Source organism: Enhydra lutris, unplaced genomic scaffold (assembly GCF_002288905.1).
Source record: "Enhydra lutris kenyoni isolate GAN:26980312 unplaced genomic scaffold, ASM228890v2 scaffoldscaffold6, whole genome shotgun sequence".
NCBI lineage: Eukaryota > Metazoa > Chordata > Mammalia > Carnivora > Mustelidae > Enhydra > Enhydra lutris.
In genome coordinates this window covers 642,128-662,834 of record NW_019154090.1, presented here as the reverse complement: position 1 = coordinate 662,834, position 20,707 = coordinate 642,128, and the positions used below count along the sequence as shown (strand labels likewise).

The 20,707-nt window shown below is 62.8% G+C and overlaps 1 protein-coding gene across 11 annotated transcripts in view; it reads right to left on the bottom strand.

The window, feature by feature from the left end:
* LOC111141924 (potassium voltage-gated channel subfamily Q member 2) overlaps positions 1–20,707 on the bottom strand; it is a 50,720-nt gene that overhangs the window by 18,108 nt on the left and 11,905 nt on the right. For 6 of the 11 annotated variants that reach the window (XM_022494778.1, XM_022494779.1, XM_022494784.1 and 3 more), the window contains exons 2-9: positions 17,118–17,208; positions 16,216–16,342; positions 15,688–15,863; positions 14,857–14,982; positions 11,412–11,522; positions 10,633–10,728; positions 7,356–7,450; positions 2,711–2,779 (exon numbers count right to left, since the gene is read on the bottom strand). In XM_022494778.1, coding sequence (XP_022350486.1) covers positions 2,711–2,779; positions 7,356–7,450; positions 10,633–10,728; positions 11,412–11,522; positions 14,857–14,982; positions 15,688–15,863; positions 16,216–16,342; positions 17,118–17,208 — 891 coding nt within the window. Of the gene's footprint in view, positions 1–2,710; positions 2,780–3,768; positions 3,805–5,725; positions 5,733–6,047; positions 6,078–7,355; positions 7,451–10,632; positions 10,729–11,411; positions 11,523–14,856; positions 14,983–15,687; positions 15,864–16,215; positions 16,343–17,117; positions 17,209–20,707 lie in introns of all 11 variants that reach the window. The other 5 variants (XM_022494783.1, XM_022494781.1, XM_022494786.1 and 2 more) reach the window with 2 other exon arrangements.

Below are 20,707 nucleotides of genomic sequence, written 5' to 3'. Positions count from 1 at the left end.
GGAAGTGGTGACAGCCCCGGGTTTTAATGAGAAGCGCCCCCGTTAGGTTTCGGAGGAAGCGAGTAGAGATGGAAACACGAGTGACATCCAGCTTCCATGGTCCCCATTCAGGACAGGCAGCTGCTCTGGTCCTCCTTCCGGTCGGAGGGCCACGGCCCTGGGCCCATGCTCTGCCCACCCTGCCCGTGGCCTGATGGTGCCTGACATTCATCAAGGACAGCAGCGGGAGGGTGGCGGCTGGGACCGTGCTCGGCAGATCCCTGGGACGACACCAGGCTCTTTGGGGCATGTTGGAAACCTTCGCAGAGCACGTGGTGTACTGATGCTGCTGGCAGAGCCCCGTGTGACCGAGGAGGCAGGAGGGCGCACCCAGATTTCCTGCTTGGGGCTGGGGTCCCTGAGGACTGGCCCCAACCTCCTGGGCTCCCCTTCCCATGACGTCCAGGGACATGGTATGCAAAGGCCTCCATGGGAACCCCAGCCCTGCACTGCCCCATCCCGCAGCCGCCCTCAGCCCAGCCCAGGGCATCCCTGCACATCTTCTGGGACCACACATCCGGTGGCTTCAAGCAAGGCAATTCCCCTCTCAGTCCGGAGGCCGGAAGTCAGAAATCGGGTGTTGGTCGGCAGCAACACCCTCCCTGCCCCCAGGGCTGAAGGGTTCGGTCCCTCTGCCTCTCCCAGCCCCTGGGGCCTAGGCGCTCCTGAGCGGTGAGCCCGCTCCTCGCTTTGGTCTCTGCCTCCTTGTCACATGGCTTCTCTCTTGTGTCTGTCTTTTCAGGACAGGGGCCACTGGACCTAGGGCCACCCTAATCCAGGAGGACCTCGTCTCAGGGTCCTGAACTCCACCTGCAAACCTTCCCTTTCCCCAGGTTAGGTCCCATTCACGGTTCCAGTGCATGGACATATCTTCTGGGCCACCATTCATCTCACTACAGCATGTGCCCCCTTACATCCCAATCCCCCAAAGTCTTAACCCAGGACAGCATCAGCCCTATGTCCAAATGTCAGCGAGAACTCAGCGGCTCAGAGTCCGGAATCCCAGCGTCCCAGTCATCTGACCCCAGTGTGAGTGAGACTCTGGGTGGGACCCTTCTGGGGTAAAAGTCCTCCCCAGCTGGGGACCTGTCCTCTCTAGAAGGCCAGTGATCTGCTCCCCAAACACAACAGGGCAGACATATGGTCCAAACGGGGAGGAGTTGGGAGGAATAAAGGTCACCACTACCCGAAGTCTGAGACCCAGCAAGAAACTCCACTTGGGGACAAATGCCTTAGTCACCCCCAGGGGCCCCGGGACCCAGGCCCCAGCCTCAGCATGCATGTGCTCAGAGCTGTCCTCCCCTCGCCCAAAGGGCCCCACATATTTGTGGCCCCGTCAGCCTTTTTCCAGCCTGCAGGCCCCCAGACTACCCTGCCTTCCTGCCCATGGTCGGTCTCTGTCCCTGCCGGCCCGGAAATTCTGCTGGAATAACATTTCTAAGACTCCGTGGGCCATGTACATGCCCCCACATACACCCCCAGACCGACGCCCCTGTGCAGGAGGGCCTCCCACATCTCCTCTGGGTGACCCATTCTACTCCCCTGTGCCGAGAAGGGGACCCCCCCGACCACCCATGGGAGCTCTCCCACCACGGCCATCCAGCCATGCCCATGGCCCCCTTTCCAGAGCAAGCATTCCCCCACCCCACCCGCTGTGTCCCTAACTTAGAGTCCCTGTGGCCTGGACTGGCCAAGGCATCAAGTCTTCCCGTGCTGGCTTCTCTGCTCAGTTCTTTGAATTCCCCTCCTCCGCGCGTTTTCCATAACCAGAAGGGAAACCAGACGGCATTTTCCACACCAGCTTAGAAGCCGGGCACATCCTAGGTCTGCTTTCTGGCCCACGCTGGCCCAAGGTCCCCCTCGCTGTCTGCCCCTGTCTGACAGGAGTGGCCATGTCCCCAGGAGCACTCACTTCCGCACCACAGGACTGTCGCAGCAGCCCCCTCGGTCCCAGGAGCAAGAGCTGCACCCACTGGCCAGAGACACCAGAGCAAAGGAGCTTACACCGCAGGATGCCACGCTCTGGTTCCTGCCTCCCCCAGCTGCTGGTGGCCCCAGGCATCCTGGGCTTGTGGCCACAGCACCCGCATCTCTGCCTCCCTTCGTGTGGCCGTCTTTGCTGCCTACTCTATGAACACTCATAACTGGACTTAGGGCCGGTGCTAACCCAGAAGGATCTCGTGTTGACACCCTTTCCTTAGTAACGTCCGCAAAGACTTTCCAAGGAAGGTTTTGTGTCCAGCTTGCTGGGTGGACGTACCTCGGGGGGGCAAGTGGGTCCCTGCTCACCCTCCACGGCACCTCTTCAGAGGCGGCAAGCCCTTGGCATGGGGCCCCGGCGGCCATCTCTCTGTCCACTCTCCTGCTGGCCCCCTCCCCCACACAGCCGGCTCTGTGCCCCCCACGCTCAAGTCCCAGAGTTCACGATCACAAGGAACCAGCAGGCGCCAGAGTGGGTGCGACTGGCCACTGCTCCGGGGAGATGCAGGGCTGGCTCTCCACTGCCCGTGCGCACCCCCAAACCAGCGACCCTCTGGGGCTGGAAGCCTCCACCATTTGGCAGAACCAGAAAGACACCAGGATCTCCAGACCCCAGGGCGTCTGGTAGCTGCCGGCCCCTGACCGGGGTCCCCTCGCAGGACGGCGCCCAGCCCAGAGCCCCTCTGCTGACCTGAAGGTGAGCCCGGATTTGCTCTTAAGGTTCCGCAGAAGCTCCAGCTGGTTCAGAGGCGGGATGAGTCTGCGGCGATAAGAGACACAGTGAGCTCCTGCCTGCCAGAGCCTGGGGGACCCACAGCCCGGCTCTCGCCAGCGTCCACGTCACACACAGGCACCTGCGGTGGTGATGCTGGGGCCATGGGTGCGGCCTGTCCCAGGCAGGGAGAGGGGAGAGCTCCCTGGCCACCAAGCCACTGTGGGCCATCTGCACCCTCTGAGCTGCGCCCCTCAGGGGAGCCAAGGCCCTGAGGTGGGCGCACCAGCGTGCACAGCCCCCAGACTGCCCACGGGGAACGCGGAAGGGGGCCAGAGTTCCCAGAAGACAGGCTGGGGGGCCCTTCTATCCTCCCCTCTCCCTCTCCAATCCCTGAACACCTCCAAGGGGCAGTACAGCACCCCTCTCTGCAAAGGAACGCCCTCTGCGGAAGTCAGGGCCGGGGCCAGGGTCCGGGCTTTGACGGGTAGCGAGAAGCCCGCTCCGGGGGTGTGGGTGAGTTGCCTGGGTGGCTGGAGGAAAAGCCCCTGCATCCTCGGCAAGCCCCGCCCAGCTCCACGCCCCTTCCCGACCAGGCCACACCCACCCAGGACGCACCTCTCGTCCAGCCACCCCGGCCTGCAGCCCCACAGTGGCCCCGGGGCAGCTCCAGCCAGAAGTCCCATGGAAGCCGAGAAGGTAATTAATTCCTCACCTTGACACCAAGGCCGGGGACATGCAAACCCTGGGAGGTTCCGGGGGACCCCCAGCTGTCCCCACCTCCAGCCACAGGACTAGGGTCCCTCAGGGGGACTCCAGCCTGCTCCCAACATCCGGGGCTAGTTCTTTCCCTCACCCAGCCTCTGTCTGACTCAGGTCTCACTACTTTCTGCCCTCCAGACACTTCTCATCTCATTTTGAACAAACACCCCTTGTCCTACAAGACCCTGGCCCTGGTCTCTCCTTCCTGATGCAGCCCCCACCCAGCTGATGTCCCATCACACTCTGTGAGCTCCCCACCCCACTGTGACCCCCACCCTCTGTGACACCCCCACTCTGCTCTGACAACCCCACTCGGCTGTGACCCCCACCCTGCTGTGATTCCCCCACCCCGCTGTGACCCCCCACTCGGCTGTGACCCCCCCAACCCACTGTGACCCCCCACCCTGCCATGATCCCCCCCACTCTGCCCTCAGCTTTGGAATTCCAAGCACTCCTTTAAAACCACGCTCAAAGACCCCCACCCAGCCGCAGCCCCTAACACTGTCCTATCTCTCCTTGACCCTGGGGACAGCTGACCCACCCCAGCCCATGGGGCCTCCATCCAGCATCAGTGTCTTAAGCCTCTCCCTGGTGTGGGAGGGGACAGCATCTCTACCCTGGGGGCTCAGCCTCACCTGCCCGCGGTGTCTACCTTCTCCTCTCTCCTCCCACAGGTCTGGCCGGACCCCACCCTGACCTCATGGGACATCATTCAGTGGCTCCCCAGTGCCCCCAGAGTCAAAGGATTGCTGGCCCCCTGAATCCATGGCACGGATGCCAGCTTCCTAGTGTCTGGCTTCGCTCCAGCCCCTCCACACCCCTCCTTGCCCGGCTTCCTGACGCCAGTGCCCCCCCACCCTGCCCTGTGGGTCCTGCCCTCAGTCACTGCTGTCTGGTCTAGCTCAGCCCCCTCTGGAGGAAAGCCAGGTTCCTCCTAGGGGCACCCCGTGAGCTCTCCCTCTCCTCTCCCTCCTGCTTGCCCTTCCCCTTCCCTGCCCCTCCTCCTCCAGGCCCAGCCCGGTCCTAGCAGGTCAAGAATGAGCAGGAGGTGAGGGCAATCAGGTTGGCTCACGTCACCAGCACAGCAGAGGCCCCAGGGCTGGACACGGGGACAAAACCAGCCTCTCCACTCCCCCTCAACCACCCACCCATGGGCCTGCAGCAGAGACCGCGGACAGCACCCCCTGTTCAGCCCACACACACACACACACACACACACACACACACACACACGAGTGGAGCAGATAGGATGTCATGCCTTGGACACACAGCAGCAGGGGACGGAACATGGACGGGCAGGGCCACTGCAGGGGCGTGCACGCACCACACACGTGAGGGCCACACACACAGCCCCCATCACCTGGAGGGCAGTCATGGAGGACGAGGGTGCAGCGTGCCAACGGGAGTAGGGGACGTGTCGGGGGCATCCCACAGGAGTGAGGAGGGGCTGCTAGGGGACAACCCTCGTCACCCAGGCAGAGGTGGGGAGGGGCTGGGACTGGCTGCAGAAGATGGGCCAAGGGAGGCTAGGAAGAGCCTCAAGCAGGGTCCCCCCAACTGCTGGGGCAGCCTGGAGCCCGAGGAGCCCAGGGCCAGCACCCCAGGGAGGACACTGCCCCCCGCCCCCCTCCTCCTCTGCACAAAGCCTCTGGGACAAGCGGCCAGTAAACGGCAGGTGCTAGGGAGGAAATGCCCATGGGGCTGCGCACCCCACTCCCATTTGGAAATAGGGTGAGCGGTCTAACACAATTCCCACGCGGGGCGCCATAGGCCAAGAGCTTCTGCCTGGGGACCCCAGGCTTGGTCTACGGGGGGAGATTGTGGACCCTTGCTCTGCTGGCCTGTGTGCGGATGCACTCATCCCACATTGTCCGTCCCCGTCCCTCAGGGAAGGACCTAGAGAGGGGCTGTGCTGTGCGTGGGGAACGATTTCCTGTAGGAGCTCAGCACCCCCACTCTGGGCAAGTGAGCCCCTTTCCTCCCTACGGTAGGAGTGAGACCTCTGTGTCCCCCCACCGCCGGTGTGGACAGAGTGACCGGGGACAGCACACAAGGACCCCAGGCTCTCGGTCCTCCCAGGTCTAGAGAGGGAGTCCAAGCAGCGTCAGAGGTGAGCTGCCTGCTGGGAACGCGGTGCCCTTCCCCGGCCGGAATGGAGGAAGCCCCCGTCTCCACCAGCTCAGTGCCCTGCATGAGAGGCCTGCGGGTGAAGCTGGAGGTGTGGGGAGGGACACGGCTACTGAGACAAGGCAGGAAGCAGGACAAGGAACAGAAGACAAGGTAGGACAGACGGATCCAGGCCGAGAAAGCAGCTGACGGGGGCAGGGGAGGTCAGAAAGGGCGCCGGGCTCCAGGCAGGGGCCACGGAGGAGCAGGGCAGCGCCTGTGCCCGGCATGGGGAACACAGGCTGGGGCACAGGTGCGGGGGTGCTGGCCGGCAGCCCTGCTCTGCAGACCGGGAGACCCGGGGAGGGGGGCACCGGGGCAGCCCTGTACCAGCCCCAGACACAGAACCACCACACCACACACGCTGTCCGGCCCATGCATCTCCTACCTGGAGGCCCCGTAGGTTTGAGTTTGCGAGCTTTCAAGTGTTTTCACACACACACAAAGGGAAAAGAACGGAAATTTTAAAAGAACGGGATAAGAAAAAGAAAATGAACCAAATGGTCAAGGAAAGTGGGGGAAACAACAGAACAAAGAAAATTAGCACAAGGGTCCACCCTGCTGAGGCCCGAGGGCTGGAACGCAGTGCTGGGAAAGCAAGAGCCTCCGGCACTCCCAGGAAGGTGTGTGCCTGGGGGTGGAATATTCCAGAAAGTTCCCAGGGGGAATGGTGGAGTCACATGCCCTGGCCTGGTGACGCGTCTCTGTAGGGGAGAGGCAGTGGCAGGAGGGGACAGTCCCACCCTGCCTGGCCGTCGCTAACCTGGGGTCCTCAAGGGGTGGCTGCCCAGCCTAGAGCCCTACCCCAGCTGGCCATCAGCCCACCCTCTGGTGAGGGCCCTGGGGAGGAACCTCTAGAGCAGGCAAGGGGCCTGCCTCCCCTCAGGCTGGGGAGCCCCAGGGCTCAGCTTACCCCCCCAGGCGAGGGCAGGCCAGCAGGATGGGGTATATCCCATGGGTCCCAGGTCATTTCACCTCAGACCTTGTTCTCCGCCAGAGCCTGGCACAGATACATCCTGGGGGGGTCACGCTCTCACTCTGGGCTGCCACCCGCCCTTGAGAAAAGGTGGAAAGCTGCATGCTGGCGACCCCGGGGCCTCGGGTGCCACTGGCTCTGCCTCCACCAACGGCTCCCAGTGAGGGCTTCCCGGCCCTCCACTCCCACCAGAGGGCACTTGCCAGTGGTCTGCGTGCTCTGTTCTGTGGGGCGGGGGGGGTCGGGGGGTGACGGGGTCGTCCCTGCTGCCCTGGGCAGGGCCCTCTTGGCCCTGGAGCCTCGATGGGGCCCTTCCTCAACACAGCAACCCTGGTCCTCGTTGACGGGCAGAGGGTCAAAGTTACCCTTCCACTTCCCAGGCTCTGGGGCCGGCCCTGCCGGGGCTCGGTGCCAGGCTGCGGACCCCAAGAAGCTCTCGGGAGGGCCGGTCTCCACAACGCCCACAACACAGTGCGACCGACAGCAAGGAAGCTAAGGAAAGGGGTGGATGGAGGTGAGAACGACGAGCTACAAAACAAAGAACAAAATTAATGCTGCGAAATAAATCACACACAGAACTCCTTGAAAAGTACACACATTGTTTAAAAAAAAAAAAAGAAAAATCAATGAAAATCATGAACAACCAAAAGATGGGGTTTCAGAACAAACAAAATGAACCCTAGGCGAAGCAGTGCATGGGGTGGCGGCGGCGGCGGGTACCTGTACATGGGCACAGTCACCGTGCGCTCGTAATACTGCCACGTGGAGTGGAGGTCCGTGCGGGACAGGTTGGTGGCGTAGAACCTCCAGGCCGACTGCAGAGGAAAGGGGTGAGGGTCAGACACCTCCCTGGGTGCCCAGCCCCTGCCAGCCTCAGGGGACGCTCTGTACGGCGCACACGCCTGCGCGGAGCCTTCCGGGACCCGCTTCACCTGCCGCTGGCGGCCACTCCTGCGCTCCCAGCCCACAGGTGGACCTCACGCTGGGTGTACACATGGGTGACCCCAGAAGCCCGGGCCAGGGGCAGAGCAGGGACACGTGCCTCAATCCTCTCACCTTGCTCCTCCCCCGACACCTCGCTCCTCCCGGGAGCCACGACCTGGGCGCTCAGTGAGGGAGAGGGGCCTGAGTGCAGCCCTGGCTGGGCCCCAGGGTGTCCTCATCTGGCCAGAGCTTCCGCTCCCGCCGGTTTTCAGTTCTCATCGTGGTGAAACACACAGAGATGCGCCATTTCAAAGTCTGCGACTCGGGGCAACAGGTGCGCTTACACGGCCGCCGCCCAACCACCGTCACAGCTGGTCCCGGGGAGTCCCACGCCCGCCGGCCCGGGGCGTCCACCTGCGTCCGCCCTCTGCTCCCGATGTCCCCTCAGCACGACCACACCACACCCGGCCTTTGGTGACCAGCTTTTATCACGACGTTGGCAAGGCCCGTCCGTTCTTTCCAGGTTCGAATAACGACCCCTCGTTCGCAAACGCTGCAACTGGTTCTTCCGCAGGAGGCGCGGGTTGTCCTACTGCAAGGAGCGCCGCGGCAAATGTCCTGGGGAAGATTTCGGTTGAACCCCAGTTTTCAGGTCTTTGGGATATGTATGTACATGGGGGCACTGCCGGGTCCTCAGGCAGTGCGGACCCCTGAGGACCCAGGTACCCCGGCTCCAGTTTCTCCACATCCACCTCTCCCCGGCTTTCCCACCTCAGCGCCGTGGGTGTGAGGACAGCTCTCGTGGGTTCTGGTTTGCGTTTCCCTGATGACGAATGATGGGGAGCATTTCTCACGTGCTTATTAGCCTTCCCTGTGTCTCCTCGGGAGAAATGTCTGCTCAAATTCATTTCCAAATTACTTTATTTGTCTTTTTGTTCCTGAGTTGTGGAAGTTCCTTATGTTCTAGATAGTAGACTCTTCTCCGAAATACACGCAAACATTTTCTCCTATTCTGTGGGTTAACTCTTCGTTTTCTTTATAGTGTCCCTTGAAGCACAAAACTTTTCAATTTTGATAAAATCCCATGTGTTTTTTTTTTCTCTTTTGCTTGTGCTTTAGGTATCCTAAGAAACCAAAGCCATGGAAATTCACTCCTGTTTTCTTCTAAGAACTTCATAGTTTTAGCTCTTATAATTTGGTTCTTGACCCATTTTCAGTTAATTCGGTATAAGAGTCAAACATTATTCTTTTAAAATTGGATGTTTGGTCGTCCCAACGTCATTTGTGGAAGAGACCGTTCTTTCCTGTTGGATGTTTACAATACCATCGTTTGAGACTTGTTTTGTGGCCCCAGATACGGTCGTCCTGGGGAATGTTCCCTGTGCTCCAGGCAGGAGCGCACTGGGCTGTCCCAGGGCATCTGCAGGTCCGGCCAGCTCCTGGGCCCAGGTCTTCTGTGTCCCAGGCTCTTCCATCCAGGATAAGCTGGGGCGTCCACGTCTCCAGCTCTTACCACACAAACGTCTATTTTGCTCTACAATTCTGTCCGTTTCTGCTGCATGTACTTGGGGTTCTGCGTTAGTGTGCACGTGATAGTCTCTGTTCCTTGTGGACTGATTTCTGTCAACGTGTCCCGACCTTCTTTGGCTCCTGTCACAGGATTGGACTCAGTGTACACCCTGGCCCTCTGGAGGTCAGGGTTCCCAGGGAATATCTCTCTCCTTTCTTGTATGTTCAGCCCGTCACTGTCCCCGGGCCTGGGGTAAGTCTCCAACAGACAGCATACAGCTGGGCAGATTTTAAACCTTTTCTGCCCACCACCCCCCACCGCTCTTCAACCGGGAGAGCTCAATCCATGTCCATGTAACGTGGTTACAGACGGGCCTCCTGCTGCATGAGCTTCTGGGCCCCCCACCCTGCCGTCCTTTGGGCTAGGCTGTTTTACATCATCTGGTGTTGTTTTTTTTTACATTTTTACATCATCTGGTGTTTTTTGTTTTTTGGTTTTTTTTACATTTTTACATCATCTGGTGTTTTACTTGGACTCCCTTCTCTTGCCCTCTCCTGAAGTTTTAATAAAAGCTATTTTCTGAATGGTCACCCTGTGGATGAGGCTGGTGTCTCATGCCCACAGTCGTCTAGTCTAAATGCAGGCCCGCTTTTCCGCAACAATGCACAAACCCTGCTCCCCAAGCCCCTGGCCACCCCCGCCCCGTGCTGTCACCGTTAGAGATCACATCTGATGCCCTGTGAGCCAGAATGCGGCTCTGTGACTGCTGTCTCACACATTCATCTTTTAAACCACGTAAAGAAACAGAAGATGAGTTCTACGTCAAACGTATGCCACTACTCCTTTGAAATTTGTCCACTGGTGACCTACCGATGTCCATGTGTCCAGGGGCCATTCCAGCCCTGAGACAATGTCCAGGTGAAGTCCTGAGCTGACCTTTCCGGGGGCCATCAGAGCCCAAAGCAAACCACCACACTTCCAGAACGAGGCACCCCTGCCCCTCCCCGACGCCAGCAGCCATACCAGGAACGTCCTGGGGCCAGGGGCAGGGGTGCTAGACAAGGGCGTTTAGAGCACATGCTCCCAGCAGCCGCCTTCAGGCACACTGCCCTGGCTGACGTAAGGGTCTAATCCAGTTCCTGAGAACTGAGAGGTAAGATACCCCCAGGGCAGTCCCCATCTTTAAAAAGGAAAGACCCGGGAGGGCAAGGCCACGTCCACCGGCTCCCCGGCTTTGGAGAGGGACCCCTTGGGCAACCTGCTGCTTGGGGGTCCCACTCAGGAAGCATGGCTGGACCCAAGGGGATCTGAGCCCCCAGGAGTGGGAAAGGCAGCACGACTCGCCGAGCGGGGTCTCCGTGCAGCGTGGACGAGCCAGCACACCTGCCCCCCAGAGGCCCGCGGCCCACGCAAGACAACAGCCACCGCCCATGTTGTCACGACTACAGGACTGCGGTGTCTGCGCTGGTCCCCAACACGTGGCCCTGACTTCCACGCTCGGTGTGCTCCTGCAAAGGGCTGCGGCCTGTCCGTGCGGGGGAGGCCGGGGGCGCGGGGACTCACCTGGATCAGGCCCGCTGCAGGGTTCCGCCTCTTCTCAAAGTGCTTCTGCCGATGTTGCTCTTGAACTTTCAGAGCAAAGCCAGACCCCAGAATGCCCTGTGAACCCTCAGTGTCAGACCATGTGGCTGGGGCCGAAGCACCCACTCCCGCCCCAGCCCATACACGCTGGGGGCGCGCACAGTCTCGGCCCCACCACCACCTCCATCCCTAACCACCTGGGGACCAAGCTGGGGGAGAACACTCGAATTTAGGGTCAAGGAAACCTCTGGCTTGCATGTGCATGACGATGTGCCCCTGGAACCCACCTGGGCCCAGAGATCGTCCTCCTTCCTGACGGTGGGCCCTGACGGGAGAGCAGGCCCAGGCTCCTGGGGGAGAGCAGGGTCCCCCGCCAGCTGCCCTCTGTCCTGCCCAGCCATGGCTGACGGTTAACAGAGCCCTCGTCCCCTCTGTGAGGTTGCCTAGAGACTTGACAAGGGATCTGTGCACCGCAAAGCACTGCTCTTGGTCACAGGGGCCTACTGGCCAGTCCTGTAAGGCTGAGAGGCCACAGAGTGACAGAGGCCACAGCTCGAGGACAGAGCGCTCCCACCAGCCCCCGGCCAGGGCAGCCCTGAAAGGGCGAAGGGCACCTCTTTGCACCAGACCTGCCGCCTTGAGCTCCCGCAGTGCTGGGGACCTTGCTGGGAGCTGTGCCCCGTCCCATGGACCCCAAGTGGACAGGAGCCTGGGCCTGCACGTGGCCCCCACCAAAGGCAGGAAGGGGCAGCAGGACTTACCGCGGGAAGAGCGAAGAAGGAGACGCCAATGAGGGTGAAGGTCGCGGCCAGGAGCCTCCCGTTCCAGGTCTGGGGGTACTTGTCTCCATAACCAATGGTCGTCAGGGTGATCTGTGGAAAGGAAGGACAGTCAGTCGGCCAGGCCTGGCCGTGACCACTGTGGAGGCCATAATCCTGACCTGGACGCTCTTCCTAGCCCCCAGGAGTCTTACACAAAGGCCCGCCCTCAGGACACGCTGGACAGACACACAGGCCACCCCGCCCACATCAACCACACGAGACCCAGTGAGGCCGGGGCCCACACTGCCGCCCTTCATCCCTGCGATAGCCGCAAACTCTCCAGATCCCTCCTCTTTCTCCACATTCCAGGGTGGGCTGTGGGGTCCCCAGGAGCCTCTCTTCCCACTCCACACCTGTCAGAGCCGGAGGAGCCACCAAGCAAGGAGGCCGAGCGGCTTCCCACGGGGGTGGGGGGTGGCAGGTGGCAGCTCTGGGCTCATGGCAGGGGCGGCGGTCAGAAAGCCCAGGAAGAACCAGCAGCTGGACAGGGGTGGTGCCGAGCAGGAGCCCCGGGGGGCAGAGGACAGAGACAGGATGGGACCTTTGTGCAACGGGGCCTTTGGAAGGTGACTTAGAAGCAGAGGCCGGAAGTTTGGGAAGGGCCCCCCAGAGGTGTGGGGCACGTGAGCTGCCCCAGCAGGATGGGAGGCAGGACCGGCTCCCTGGTGTGCAGCGGGGAGGGCTATACCCACGCACAAGGCCCTCAGGCACACAGGAGGCCCGCTGCCCACAGGGTGAGATCCAGGTGGCCCCCACCAGTTCTGCTGATGGGGCATCCCTCAGCACCCACCAGCAGCCCCTGGGGCTGTCCCCCGGACTCCGGGGCACGGAGCCCACCTAAAGCCCACCGTGGAGTCTGGAAAACAGCACTGGATGAATCATGGTCCCCCGGGCAGGGACTTCTGGGCCTGCGTACATACAGTGAGAAGAGGGACATCATCCCCATTCAGGCCTGTGTAGAAAGTTCTGGAAAGTAGTGGACCGGTAGTGAGAAAGGGCAGCCAGGAGTGGGCAAGGGCCATAAGGGGACCCACTCCTCACCTTTAAAACCTCCCTGGTCAAAACTTCACTAAGTGCGGGATTACCAAGGTTTTCAGTATAAATATGCATATTTTAAAGACAAAAGGCACTTCAAACCACCATTTCCCCCCAAAATTCTACTGGGCAACCGCTGAGGTTGTGGAGAGGAGACACAAGGGCGGGAGCAGGACCCAGAGGATGGGGCTCGGGGCCAGGAGACAGGACGGGAGTCTGGGTGAGAGACCCCAGCAGAAAGGAGATGCCTCTGGACCCCAGCCACGGTGAGCCCCTCCTCCACTCCAGGGCAGGAGTGAGGGACAGACCAGCCCGTGGATGAGCCGGAGGGGGATGGCCGGCAGGGGATGGGCAGACAGGGGGACGGGCAAGCCGGGGGATAGACTGAAGGGGGACGGCCAGCAGGGGGACAGGCCAGCAGAGGGACAGACCAGAGGGGGCCAGGCCGGAGGGGCAGGGGCAGGCAGGGGGACAGGCTCCATGAAAAGGGCAATAGTACGGGTGAACCCAAGCGTTGCAGAAAGCCCTCCAGGGGACAGAAGACCTCAAAGACATCAAGATCCTCTCACAGAGACAAGAAATCTTATCCATAAAACAAAGTCGTTTTGAAAATGAAGTTCACAGGAAGCCGGCTGAGACGAACGGCAGGGCTCGTCTCCTAGGAGCCGGACAAACACACGAGGAGACTGAGAAGAACCAGACAGACACACCCCAAGGTCCTGAGGTCCGTGCAGGTAGCGTCGGCCCAGACAGGTGGGCAGGCCGGCTCGGGGTCCAGGTGATGAAAATGGGTGCGCAGGAGGACCCCCCGCCGCGGCCCATCGGAAGCACGCGGGAGACGGGCCCCAAAGTGCCCAGAGGGAGAGGCACCGCCCTCAGTGGCTCCCAGCAGCTGGGTGTGTGGCAGTGGGACACCCATAGACACGAGGTCTCAGAGCCACCGGCCTGCTCCTCCAGAGTGAGGGGAGACTCGAGGGGAGCGGCGGGGTGGGCTTGGGAGGCACGCAGGTGCGGGGACGCTAGCCAGGGACCCCCAGCCCTGCAGGCCTGAAGAGCAGAAGGAAGGTGGCTCTCAGATAGAGATAGGACCTCTCCCTAGAATGATGAGGACAGCTAAGGTCCTCCAAGTGGGTCACTAAGGTATGAAGCTTCCATCGGGCAAGAGCAGTGTAAGCATGTTACTTGGAATCTGGAGGTAAACCCCCGAGAAAGGCCGCAGGAGTTGCCGCCTCTGCCCCCGGGTCGGGAGGGCGGGCACACTCACCGCCGCACCTGCACGCTATCCGAGCGTCACGAGGGCACGTATGCAGACACGGCTTCGGTAAAACCCTTAAATAAGAGTTCCGGTTCTCAGAGATGGGAAGACGGGTCCAAGAATGGGGCCTGGGGGCAAGATGTGCTGCGTCACCAGCCACTGGCCCAGGGCCCGTGCTTCCCACATGGCTGGATCAGAGGACACAGACTCCAGGCCTCCCGGCGATCAATAAAAGAATTACAGATGAATTGCATTCTCACTTAAATGTGAGGAAAAGCTGCACATTCCTTCTCCCCATTAGATCTGAATTATCCGCTAGAGGCCACACAACCAGCATCTGTGGAAGGGGGTCTGGAGTCCTGGGAGACAGCGGACCCATGCGACCCTCCACGCGCCCCCAGGCCAAGCACTCCGCTCCCTCGGGAAGAGCCCCGCGAAGGAGGGGCCCTCCTGCGCCCTGCCAGGGACCTCTGTGGACATGGGCCGGGGTGAGGGCCAGGCCGAGTTCCATCCAGCTAATGGGGATGAAGCCCACAGGGCACGGCCTTATCCCCACAAGGCACAGACACGGGGCCGTCCCCACCCAGGGTGGCCCAGGAAGAAGCAGATGACAGGAGAGGACCCTCCAGGGATCTGGGAGTCGGGTGGCCGCGCCAAGGGCTCCGGACCTCCCCTGGATGGGGCAGCCTGGAAGGTGGAGCCCAGGAGAGCCACAGGCCCCAGTGTCCCCTTTTCAAAGTCTCCTGTCCCTACTGCCCCCTCCTCTCCTCCAGCTGAGAGTTCTCACACACCGAGGGCCGAGAAAACAGGAAGGTCAGTGACTGGCCAGAGCTGGGCACAGGCTCCCCGGCGGCCAGCACAGCGATGGAGGCGATGAACACCATGATGTCTTCGGGAGACGGCGGTGGCCTCCGTCCACCTGCACGCCAGCCACGCACACGCCCTGCCGCCCAGTCTGGGCACCCTTCTTTTGACTGGCCAGCAGGTGGCCCCAGAGGAGCACCTCCTGCCGAGAGTCCTCCTGTCTCCTGGAGTGGGGGCAGGGGGCGGGGGCACCTCCAGGGAAGGATGAGGAACCCAGCAGCCAGGACTCACCAGGCCCCACCACAGGGCATCAGCGTAAGTGTCAAAGTGATCGTTCTCCCCCTTCTCCGCCAAGTAAACCAGGAAGGAGGCCAGGATGAGGCACAGAAAACCGATGTACCAAGCCGTCACCAGCTCCTGGAAGAAGGGTCCACATCACGGCTGCCCAGCCCCAGCAGGCAGTGTCTGGCCTGGCCCAACCCTAGCAGCATTGAGGGTCCCCCACCCTGGGCAGGCATGCTATGGGCTCCGTGACCCACAGAGCCCCCAGCATTTGCTGGGCCGTGTGGCCCTGGCCCTGGGCACGGGGCTGGGGAGCAGGGCGTCCAGTTTCACAGTCCCAGGGCTGGGTGGTCCCTGGACCTGGGTGCCTCCCATGCACAGGCCAGCATGCCCCGTCCCCCAGGCTTGGGGCACTCCCCCAGCAGTCTGAGGCATTCATTCAGGCTGCAGCCCTGGGATGACCACCCTGAGCATGGAGGAGGCTCCTGGACCAGCCGGGGGGTCCTCAGCACCTCAGCATGTCCAGGGACCGACCCCGGCCCTGGCCTGCCCACCAACCCCCCAGCTCCGGGCTCAGACAGGAAGGGCTGCCGGGCTCCTCCTGGGGGGTGGGGCTGCAGGCTCCTGACACAGCCACGTTGACCCCCTGCCTCCGGGGTCCCGTGCCTGGGTAGTACCGGCCCCATGCCCCCCCCACACAGCGCGCCACGGACCAGCCGCCCCGGACAGAACCTCCCGGGACAGCACAACCCATGGGAAGATGCCCGGGAAGGGGATGGGATGGGTCCTGTGTGCTGGGACCCCAGGGCCTCTGCAGCAGGGTGTGGGGGCGTGGCTCACCTTGCTGTGGGCGTAGACCACGGAGCCCAGCAGCTTCCAGGTGCCGCCACGCCGGTCCATGCGGATCATGCGCAGGATCTGCAGGAAGCGCAGGCTGCGGAGCGCCGACGTGGCGAACACGTTGCCCTGGGACCCAGCGGCCAGCACAGCGATGGAGGCGATGAGCACCATGATGTCTGCGGGAGACGGCGGGGCTCGAGGCAGGGCTGGCCCCCTGCACCGCCAGTTCCGGCAGCAGGCGAGGGGGCCCCCAGGATGATGGACAGATGGACAGGAGCCACATGCAAAGGGCCAGGAAGGGGGCCGCATGACGGTCCACCCTGCCTGGCCCTGCCCTGGGCAGCAGCTGTCCCCACGGCTCTGCCTTCCTCCTGCCTCTCCACCGCGTTCGCCATGGCGCGGGCACCAAGAGGCAGGTGGGAGCCACTCCTGGAAGCGGCCAGTCAGCAGTCTCGGCCTGCCTCGGGGCCAGCACACACCCCCGTCTGTCTTGGGGCTGGCAGCCCACCTGCACCCCGCCGGTCTCACCTATCACACAGAAGGGCTTCCGGGCGAACTTGAGCCGCCCCCTCCAGCCGCGGTACCGGCAGCAGCAGCCCGCCGCCCAGATCCGCACAAAGTACTCCACACCGAAAACCACGATGGTCACGATTTCCTGCAGGAGAGGCCAGGCTGAGCCACGCCCAGGCCGGGGTCAGGGCTGGGACCGAGCCGGCCGGTGTTAGTGTGGGAAGCTCCCGTCCAGTGTGAGTCGGTGTTAGTGGGGGTGACGGGGGGGAGCAGGGAAAGCAAAGCTGAGGAAGGGTCCCAGGTAACTGCAAGGGGGCGTGGCCTCCCTGAGGCCGGTGGCCCCCAGGCCAGAGCCAAGGGTGGGTGGGGGAGGGCAGGCTCCTCTGAGGTTCACTCTGGACCTTGATCAGCCTCCTTCCATCACCAGCAGCAACAAAGACATTACACTACGGTTGCCATGGTGCCCGCCCCTGCCTGTCAGGGGCTGTCAGCTCCTCAGCCCCCAGTGCCCCCGCCCTGCGCCCCCATCGTGGGGAACTCCCCACCATCCCGGGAAGGGGGCACCTGGGCCCTCAGGCTCTAGCGAGCACGTGGGAACGGGGTGGGGTGGGCTGTCAGAGGCCGTGGGGACACAGGGAGGGGCAGCAGGGTGGACCGTCTGTTAGGGGAGAAGCAGGTGGGGGCACTATGACCCCGGGGGCGGTGGGCACTGCAAGGTCGCTCACTAATGCAGAGGGGAGGCTGGACGGGCCTACGTCCACCAGGCTGGAGACCAGAGATCAGGGAACATTGCGGGGGGGGGGGGGCTCTGGGAAGGGGCCAGGCTCATACAGAGCAGGTCTGGAGGGATCAGAGACAAGGGGCTGGGGGACAGAGCGCCGACCACCCCTCCGCAGCTGGACGTCCCGCCAAAGGCTCACCAAGATGTAGAGTGCTCCCTCCGAGCTCTTCTCGTACTCCTTGATGGTGGAGAAGACCGACAGCACGAGGCAGGAGAAGACCAGCAGGAACCTGGGGCCGAGGCAAGGGCGGTCAGCGGTGGCACAGACAGGGCACGGGGGTCAGAGCCCCGCACCCACGCCTGCAACGCCCCCCAGGGACTGCGTACCACCACGCCTGCCACACTCCCGCGTCAACAGCCCTGGGCTGTGGGAAGGTCCCCAGAATGCTGAGAGGGACACTGGCTGCCCCGTGGACGTCCCTCAGTCAGTCTGGGTCCCCTGCCTTGCATATGCTTGTCCCTTTCTAGGCTCACAAACAGAACACGCCCGTCTTCCAGTTAGCACGGTCCTTCATGAACACCCGCTCAGGGCCTTGGCCGCCAGATCTGGGTCCTGGCTGTGCATGGCAGGGGCAGAGAGGACCCGCAGTTCCCAGTAAGTGGTGCCGGGAGACACCGTGCGGCTAACGCAGAGGCCAAGGCCCCGTCCAACACAGCAGCCAGGGTGTCCAGCTGAAGGGGACAGTGTGAGCCTGGGGTCTGAGGGAGCAGAGTGCCTGAGGCCAGGGGCCGGGGCACAAAGCACATGGTGTGGGGAGCCAGACAGGGGTCCACACACCACGCCCCTCCCGGGTGTCATCGCCACCCTGGACGCCCCAGGAATCAAGACCACCAGGCTCCCAGGTGGCAGGAGGAGGGCCCTACGCAGTCCGACCTGAGCCCAGCCGCTTGGACGCTAACCCAGCCCGCCCCCGCTGGGTCCGCCCGTGTCCTGCTGGCGCACTAACTGGGCTGCCCCAGCAGCTCTGAGCCTCAGCCCTGTCCTGGGGCACCTTGGGCAGCCCTGCCTCATGCACCCCAAAGACCCTCCCTGGGAGTGTGGCTGGGGAGGGGCTCCCGGCGCACGCCCCGCAGATAGAGAAGGCAAGGCCAGCGCCCGCCAGCCAGATAAGACACAAGCGAATAAACAGTCACATTTCAAAACCACAATTAATTTCCTTTCATTAGACAATTTATTCAATTAACTGGGCCCTGGAGAAAACGTCCAGATAGCTCATGTGCTGTAGGTATGTATTTGTAACCCTCTGCCTGCTGGTGTCTTCTCCCAAGTCAGTCAGTGGGGGGGGTCGCAACCGTGCAGGGAGGACCTGCCCGGGACAGGGGACGTGGAGGTTGCCAGGTTCTGGGTCAGGACCCTGGAGGCCTGGTTGATGGCAGGGGCTGAACATATCACCCACGGCAGGAAGGGCACCCAACTCGGTTTGGCTCGGTGCAGAGGTGCAGGGAGCCCAGGGAGATATGCAATCTGGCAGGCCTCCCTGAGGAGGTGTCCACAAAGGTGAAGAGGAATGGGCGGGGCCAAGAGGGGAGAAGGGAAGAGCACGTGGGGTGGCCCAGAGATGGAGAAGACGGCGGGTTCTGGGACCCAGCAGAGGGCACGTCTGACCAGATGGGAAAATGGGGCAGGGGGAGCCTGACGCCACCATCACCCATGTGTGAGCGGGCGGCCTCTACGCACAGACCCACGCTGTTAGAAAACGTTCCCCTGAAGTGAAGGAGAGAAAGCCCCGGTCCCAAGGCGACCAGGGCTTGTGCGCCCAGCTTCCTGTGGGCAGCTCTGACTGGCACCCTGGAACGTTCCAGAACGGCCTGGCCATGTTCCGTGGACAGGCCGCCTTCCCAGCAGGCCGTGATGGGGAGCTGCAGAGTCACCCTCAGGGAAGCGTGGACTCTGGGAAGGTCCCTCTCAGCCAGGGGAGCGGAGCCAACTCTGAGCAGCGGCTGCCCTGCACCGGAGGTTCTAGAACGGACGGCCCCCGCAGGCACCGGGGTGCGCGCTTGGGAAGAGGTGGGCCCGGCCCACCCGTGAGGGGGCTGGGGGAGGCAGGCAGTGCGTAAGGCCGCAGCAAGGACAAGCAGAGCCCCAGGGAGAGCGACCACCCGCTGGCCGAGCCACCTCTCCAGGCCAAGGACGGGGTCCCCCGTTCCAGAGAGGAGGCCTCCAACGGCGATCACCTCCCCCACCCCCAATGCACGTAAGCTGAACAACAGAGGATACATTTATTTCCAGGCACCTTCCTGTCTGCAGGCGCCTTGGGGACCAGGGACCCCGCCAGCCCCCTGCCGTCGTCCACACTCGCACCCACCCTTGCATGGGGGAACTGAGCTCAGGAAGCTGCTCGAGGACCCGAGCACAGTGTCCTTGGCGATGCAGACACCTGAGTGGGTCCAGCCCTGGGATCCTGGGGGAGGGGCTAGCGTGGACACAGGTGCCATCCTCCTGCAGGGCAGGTGGGGTCCCCTCGCAGACCTGGGCAGATCTGGAGCTGCCGGCCGACGCTCAGGGATCTGAAGGGGGCCTGTTCTTGCCTTCCCTCCCATGGCCTTTCCCTCAGTCTCTTCTCCTGATGGCTGTGGCAAGAAGGGACCCTTCTGCCCACTCCCGGTCCTCGAGAGACATGTGGGGAAAGGAGCCCAGGGACCACCACCAGCACCCCCGTGGGTCCCTTCAGAGCACACCGTGTGCTCAGAGTGCCCGCTCCTCCAGGCCCCGGAGGACCCACACGGCTCATGAGGAGAAGTTCAGACAGACATCTTTGCTCTGCCGGCCCAGGATGGCTGGTCCGCTTCCTCCTGGTGAGGACGGGGTACAGCTCTGCGGCCCCGCGGCTGGAGCCCCTCCCGTAGGCGCTCTGTGCAGCCCTTCTCAGCCCTCCAGCCTGGGAACTGTCCAGGCTGCCGCGGAAGACAGGAGGGAGGCGGGAGGCATCCCCGGTGCCAGGACCCGGTGGTTCTCCTCCTGCAGCCACAGCCTGAGATCGCGTCTCATGGTGAAATCCCCCGGTTGCCAAGGAGACAAGTATCTCAAGCAGCCGGTCTCCAGCCCCAGACTGGGGGGGAGGGGGCAGGATGGGAGGCACGGGGGTGGGGAGGGGGGGTGAGAAGGACCTCAGACAGAGCTCACCCCAACATGAGGAAAGGGGCCACCCGGAGAAGCAGCAGCTGGGGACAACCCCTCGTCGTCTGCCACCTGGGGCCAGCCACCCCGCCCAGGCCCGCAGCGAGCGGGCGGTGCTCACCCTGCGGCAGGAGAGACCTCAGCCGGAGTCAGAAGGGACTTGAGCCACAGCCTGAGCGGGGAGCGGAGAGGCCGGCAGGGGCCTGACTGCTGGGATTCTGACATACGGGGCGCTGGTGCGGGGCGGGCCCAGAGCAGGCCGGTGCTGACAGAAGGGACGGGGACAGAAAGCGGTGGAGGGGCTCAGGTCCACCAACGAGCCCCCCGTGGTGGTCAGCCTGTAGCCACGCCTGCCGGTTGTGGGGGGCACCGGGCAGGCGTGCGCACGTATGAGCACCGGTAAGTTCTGCCTGCCCCCGCACGCGGGGGGGGGCAGCCCCCACCCCCAGGGAGACACTCCTCTGCTTCATCTCCCCCGCCCACACCTCACTCCATCTGATAGCACGGAATACATACTTTCTGGAAAAACAGGACAGAGCCCCTGCGACATCATTCCTGGGGTCAACAGGGAGGGGCCAGCGCAGAGGCCAGGCCCTCACTGGACGCCGTCG